The following is a 6789-nucleotide window of genomic DNA, read 5'->3' as shown; positions in this document are numbered from 1 at the left end:
CCCATCCCCCATCAGCCTATCCTAAGTCAAAGCACCCCCCCACAAATCTCCAGCATCCCCTCTCCTCCCTCTGCCCCCTGCATTGTCCCCAAAGCAAGTCACCTTGGCAGGCAGAGAAAGCAGGTTCTCACTAAGACAGTCACTCCCCTGAGGGCCCAGAAAGTGTGAATAATGCGATTAACACTAAATCCGACAGTTCAAGAGAAGCAGTGGTCCAATGGGGGGAGGAAGCTGGCATTGGAGAAGCAGGGCTGACCCACCTGCGAGAGGGCAGGGAGAGGAATGGATCCAGGCAACCTGCCAGCGTTCTCCCCCCATGATCTTGGACCACCCTGGAGAGACTGGGGTGGAAGGCAGTTCACAGACATGACGGGGCTCCCAAGGGCTGAGGACTAAGATGTCCAGAATGAGTGAAGTGCTTAAATCAACAGGTAACCAAAAGCAATAGGAGAATCATATGGGGGCGGGGGTTAAATTGTGTGTACCAGTTTGGTAAACTTCGGTTTAACATCTCCAGGCCCCTCCTCAGAGAGCAAATGAGGCCAAGGAGAGAGACAGAGACAAAGAAAATTAAAACTCTTTTGTTTTAAACCTCCCCCCGACCCGATTCCATGGTCTGGTGACCAGCCCTTCAAGATAATTCAGTGGCCTGGGACCCATCCCCAAACCTGCCACTTCTATTCGGTGATCTTACAAATCTTTGGTATTATGGAAAAAGCATGGCCTTGGGTATCAGATAGACTTGGTGTAGTACACTGAATAACGGCCTCCCTAAGATGTCCAGGTCCTAATCCCCAGAACCAGTGAATATGTTACCTTCCATGGCAAAGGGACGTTGCAGGTGTGATTAAGGACCTTGAGATGAGTCAATTATCCTGGATTGTCCAGGTGGGCCCAGTGTAATCACAAGGGTCCTTATGAGAGGGAAGCCACAGGGTCATAGTCAGAGAAGATGTGATAAACTGAAGCAGAATGAAGAGGGAAGTGAGAGATTTCAAGATGCTATACTGCTGGCTTTGAAGATGGAGGAAGGGGCCACAGCCAGGGAATGCAGGTAGCCTCCAGAAACTGGAAAAAGCGAGGAAACGGATCCTCCCCTAGAACCTCCAAAAGGAACCAGCCCAAAGAGACTGATTTTGGACTTCTCACCTCTAGAATTATAAGATAATAAATTTGTGTTGTTTTAAGCCATTACATTTGCAGTAATTTGTTACAGCAGCAATAAGAAACTAATATACTTGGGTTTTTTTTTTTTTTTTTTTTTTAAAGGATTTTCTTATTTATTTATTTATTTATTTATTTATTTTTGGCTGTGTTGGGTCTTCGGTTCGTGCGAGGGCTTTCTCCAGTTGCGGCAAGCGGGGGCCACTCTTCATCGCGGTGCGGGGACCGCTCTTCATCGCGGTGCGCGGGCCTTTCTCTATCGCGGCCCCTCCCGTCGCGGGGCACAGGCTCCAGACGCGCAGGCTCAGCAATTGTGGCTCACGGGCCCAGCTGCTCCATGGCATGTGGGATCTTCCCAGACCAGGGCTCGAACCCGTGTCCCCTGCATTAGCAGGCAGATTCTCAACCACTGCGCCACCAGGGAAGCCCCTATACTTGGGTTTTAATCCCAGCTCTTACCCTCCCTGACTCAGTCTCCTCATTCATAAAATGAGAGGAAAGGAGATTTGGCCTAGTGATGGACAAGGGCCTCTCTGGCTCTCTTTGGCCCCAGGCTGTCAGGATGCCAAACGTCCACCAGCATGCTCCCACCCACCTTGGCCTGCACAGCCCTGACCTATGTCTCCTACCCAGAAGGGTGGTCAGATGTGACCTGGACTAGTTACCTAAACTTGCCTAGCTTCAGGATCAGATGAACTTATGTGTGTGAAAGAGTAGCATCCCCACCATTGGACCTAAAAAATGACTAACCCAGACCAGCCTCCAGAGGGAGAGCTGCCACTCACTGGGAGACCCATTTCCAAGTAGCACTCCCATGAGGAAGTAAGTTCCCAACCAGAGAGGTAGGAACCGCCCTGGCCACAGAGCTCAGAAAAGGTTGCAGGAGGCAAGGGAGTTGGGGGCAGGGAGCAAACAGACCCCGGGGGCAGGGGAGTTGGGGGCAGGGAGCAAAGAGACCCCAGGTGTGGTGAGCTCAGGTCTGAGGCCGCTCCAAGGCCAAGCACCAGGCAGATGCCCTTCCTGATGACTGGAGGGGCAGGAGGCCAGCAGAGTCTCACAGAAAGGATGGTCAAGAATCAAGTCTTCCTGGGCTGTGTTACTACAAGGTCACAGCCAGCTCCTGCACATCCACCACCCCCTCAACTGGGCTCTCCAGACTGTGAGCCACCGAGGGCAGGTGCTTTGTCTCATTTGCCTCTGAAGCCCCCGGGCTGGCGTGGACAGAGCCAGGCCACCTGCTCAAGGACGACACTGCCCCAATCACCATATGAGAACACTGAAAGGACCCAGGGTCCAAGAAGTTGGGAAACAGAGCACAGGTTGCCCCCTCCTAGAAACTCACACCCCCAGTGAGCGCCCACATGAGAGGTCCTAAAGCCAAGAAGCCTAGAGACCTTACTTAATCCAGTGGTTCCCAAATGCATTTGGCCACAGGAAATCTTCACTCACATAAGATTGATTAAAGCCCCAAACAAGTGCTCCTAGGTGGAGCACACTTTGAGAAATGCTGACCCACATGGAACGAGTGAGTCACTGAGTGGCTGAATGAATGAGTGAATCATCGCTGAATTAAGTAGTGGGTGAATGGAAGGAAGGGAGAAAGGGGGGGAGAGAGGGAGGGAGGGAGGGTGGGAGGGGGCAGTGGAGTGAGGGAAGGCTTGATGGGAGAGTGCATAGGTGATTGTATCCATCTCAATTCCTCCAAAAGCTGTCCCTGACTCAAGACCTGGGTATAAATAGTTCAGGTGGGAGGTGATCCCAGGAAGCACAGTGAAGGAGTCAGGAATTAAGACAGGGAGGGAGAAGAGTCAACACAGATGCATCAATGAGCAGGTTACTGCTGTGGGCAACCGGAGTGATCCACTGGGGACCCTCTGAGAGACAGAGTAGAACGCACCTCAGAACTGTCCCACCAAGGGCAGGAAGCTGGGGTTTCTATCCACTGACCCTCCTTGGTTGGCTGAGGGTTGCCCCTGGGTGTTAACTCCCTGGCACTTGCAGCCCGCACACCAGCCAAAGAAGGCTCTCAAGCAGGAGGCGTCAGGAGCCTGAGCAGGTGACATCAGGGCGGGCTGAGGGTGCCGGGCGGCACGGGCAGCGACCGCTGCAGAGGGGGTGTGGAAGGATGCAGGCGCTGCTGTGCTTTCCCACTTGCTCTTGGGGCAAGGCGAGAACCCAGACTGACCTTGGCTCTGCTCCACTGGGAGGAGATGAACACAGCCCCAGAGTGACAAGCTGTGGCAAGCCACACCGTGCACAGCTTTCTCTTTTGCTAACACAACTTCCTCCTCGGCTTCCTGATTGAGCTGTGGGGCGGGACAGAGGCAGGCCAGCCTGGGCCTGGCCTGGGAGGCCCACAGGACTCTCGTCCACATCCAGTCTCTCGGAGCCGCCATGAGCCGGCCCCGACCCCCAGGCCCAGACGAGGATGCTCTTGAGACCCTCCTGGATGACCTCATCAGCTACTACCTGGATAGGGCAGGGGAGGGCCGGCTCGGGGTCTGCAGGCAAGCAGCTCTCACCTGCAGGGCCCAGCGGCTGCTGGTCACAGGGGTCCCTCCTCAGCTCTATCTGCCTGAGGATGTGGCCCCTGATCTGGGGACCACTCACTCCCAGGGGGCTCCCAGCTCTGCCCAGCACATCTGCCACAAACTGGTGCGGGCACTGGAATTCCTAGAGCTGATCTCCGTCAACCTACTCCTGTTTCCCTGGAGGAAGGAAATCATGTCCCTGAAGGTAGGCACCGCCATGCCCCGGAGAGAGGGGGTCTTGGGGAGGGACCAGGGCTGTGCCTCTTGGGGGAACAGTGTGTCGTCTGTCATGCCCACTGACTTTGGTCCCATTTTACAGATGTAGAAACTGAGGGCTAAAGAGGTTAATGCAACTTATCTGTGGTCACCAGCTAATAAGCAGCCCAGACAGGACTCAAACTCAGGCAGTGCAGCTCCTAACCACTAGGCTGTACTGCTTCTCTAAAGAGACAGCACCAAGGAGCTCACAAGAAACAAGGGAAAGAGTTTGGCTGTGGAAAGCCACTGGAAAGGTTTAATCTCTTCTAGCTCCAGGCCAGGATTGTTGGGCCGGAAGCCAGGACACCAGCTGGCTCAGTCATTCTCCTGCTGTGTGACTTGAGACAAAAGTCCTGCCTCTGGCCTCAGTGTGCCCTTCTGTAAAATGGGACAGGGGTGACATGACTGTGGGCCAGGTTTCCATTTGGCCCCATGCCCTGGCCCACCTGCTTCTCAGGAGCCTCTGTGCCCTGGACATCAGCCCTTGGTCCTGCCTGGCCCCTCTCAGCCACTCTGCTGAGACGTGTCCCACTCTAACAAACAACTCTGTTTGTTCCAGACATACACAGGGAACTTTGTCTACTGGGTGCGGCCTGTGCTTTCTGAACACACACTGCAGACCATCCTGGGCAGGCTGGGCTACATGGCCACCTCCGAGGCCGAGTTTTCACTGGTCCAGGCCGTCAGCGAGGAGGACACCAAGCAGATAGTGTTTGAGATCTTCCTGACGAGAGTCATGTGTGAGGCCGTTCTCGGAACCTCGGGCAGGCAGCTCCTCGGGCCGGGCAGAGAGAAAGTGGACGGGCCCCACTGCAGGCCGAGCTCAGAGAGAGGGCTGCTGAAGACCCACAAGGGCCTGAAGGAGGCCCAGTCAAGCCCAGGCCCCTCAGCAGGGGCGAGGACTGAGAGGGCCCTGGCTGAAAGCCCTGATGGTCAGCGCTCTCTGCCTGTGGCCTTTAGCCTGCCTGAGATCTCAATAGCCCCCGGCAGCCCCCTCACTGGCCCCCCGGTCTCCTTGGGGCCCCAGCACTGTACCAGCACACGCTCGGACAGTGAGGAGTTCCTGACCTGCTACAGCGACCTTGTGCTGCACCAGACACCCTTGTTCCCCAGGGACCATCCCCTGAGCAGCCTGAAGGGAAAACAACTCCAGAGCCCAGGTCTGGGGCCCAGCCCACCGCCAGGGGAGGCAACTGTCCCCGCAGGTAGCAGCAGCGAGCCGCCCCTGGTCCCCAGCACAGCTCCTGAGAGCAAAGGGGTCACCTTTCCCGGCCAGCTCTGCCTGGTACAAGGCCCCCAGTTGTCAGAGAATTCCTTGGACCCAAAGCCAGAAGCACAGCTGGAGTTGGCCACCCCTGGTACAGAAGCTGCACCTCCAAGTGCTTCCTCTGAGATGGATGAGCTCTGTGAGTACCTCGCCCACCTCCTCAGACCCCCAACTCCAGCAGGCCACCCCGGGGGCTCCCCTGGCCCAGGGGTTGAGGAGAATGGACAATCAGAGCCTCTCATGAGGCCAGAGCCAGCCGGTGAGGGTGGCAGCCCAGACGGTAGAATCACTCAGCTCTGGAGGTCTCCTCAGGCCCCCTCTCATGTACAAGAGCCCCCCAGTGCTCACTACGTCCCCCCGGAGGGGCTGGAGGTGCCAGGTGCCACACGAGGATACTACACGAGCAACAGCTGAGACTGTCACCCCTGGATGGCACAGGGGCCGACACCTGACTAAGCCAATTGCTCTTCTGCCAGGAAGGTGACACTTGGGAGAGATGGTGGATCTGGGACCACAGTGGGGACAGCAGCCAAACCCACAGCTTGTCAGCCACAGGGACAAACCTGCTAATCCCAGCTGGTCTCAGGTCCCAGCACTGCCACCTATAGACTGTGTGACTTTGGGCCACTTACTGCACCTCTCTGAGCCATGTTTCCTCGTCTCAAAGTGGGTGTGGTGTCAGATCTACCTCACAGGAGGCTAAGAAGAGTTAATGAGGTGAGGTGTGCATAGTGCCGACCTCAGGGGGGATTCCTGTCCCCTTCACATCCCAGCTCAGTGTGTGACCTTGGGAGAGTCATCCTGCATCTCTGAATAGCAGTTTCCCTCAGCATCCTTAAGGCACCTGTCACAGAGCAGATTAAAAGAGAGATGTGTAGACAACCAGACGTGTAATACACTCTTAATCTGTTTAGGGTCCTCTGTCAGCCTCCCTTTTCTCTCAGCCAACTTCAGGTTGACAGAGAGCAAGGCCACAGTTGGGAGCCCAGGGTCAGCTCAGAGGCCTGCTCTGCATCCAGGGTTGGGGGCTCCATCATCTGGGCTGCCTGGAGTGGGGGTGCCCCCTCCACCAGCCTCTCCTGCCCCCACATATGCACACATGCATGCACACAAGTGGGTGTGTCCAGGAACGTACACACACACACACACACACACACACGGGCAGTCCTCATGGGGGCCCCAAGAGAAAGCCAAGACCCTCTCTATGGGGTGGCAGGTGGCACCTGCCCAGGGCCTGCCCCTTGGCTTTGCATCTGTGAAGTGGGGAGGATGGCCCCTGCCTCTGAGGGTGGTGGTAAAGGCCCCTTTTGGGCATACAGCAGGTGCTTAATAAATGTTGGCACCTGCCTTGCTGTCCCCAGAGCTGAGCATATGACCCCACCATTTTCAGTCCCTAAATCAAGGGGGACCACAGGTGGGAAGGATTTAAGGAGCATTGGCCCCGCCTCCCTCCCAATCAGACAGTTGGCCGGGCCCTACACAGGCTTTTCGAGACAAATTGGGAAGCAGTCTGCACTGGGAAGAGAGAGGCACTGGCCAGTCATCCATCCGTCCATCCATCCTTCCTCC

The 6789-nt window shown here is 56.1% G+C and overlaps 1 protein-coding gene across 1 annotated transcript; it reads left to right on the top strand.

Annotated features, from left to right (window-relative positions):
• Positions 1–3504: 3504 nt before the first annotated feature.
• LOC103011637 (spermatogenesis-associated protein 2-like protein) lies at positions 3505–5909 on the top strand. The gene is made up of 2 exons (XM_007198300.2): positions 3505–3900; positions 4513–5909. The coding sequence occupies exons 1-2, from the start codon at positions 3559–3561 to the stop codon at positions 5632–5634; spliced, it is 1464 nt and encodes a 487-aa protein (XP_007198362.2). The 5' UTR covers positions 3505–3558; the 3' UTR covers positions 5635–5909.
• The last annotated feature ends 880 nt before the right edge of the window (positions 5910–6789 follow it).

Source organism: Balaenoptera acutorostrata, chromosome 19 (assembly GCF_949987535.1).
Source record: "Balaenoptera acutorostrata chromosome 19, mBalAcu1.1, whole genome shotgun sequence".
NCBI lineage: Eukaryota > Metazoa > Chordata > Mammalia > Artiodactyla > Balaenopteridae > Balaenoptera > Balaenoptera acutorostrata.
This window is presented reverse-complemented; position numbering and strand designations above follow the sequence as displayed.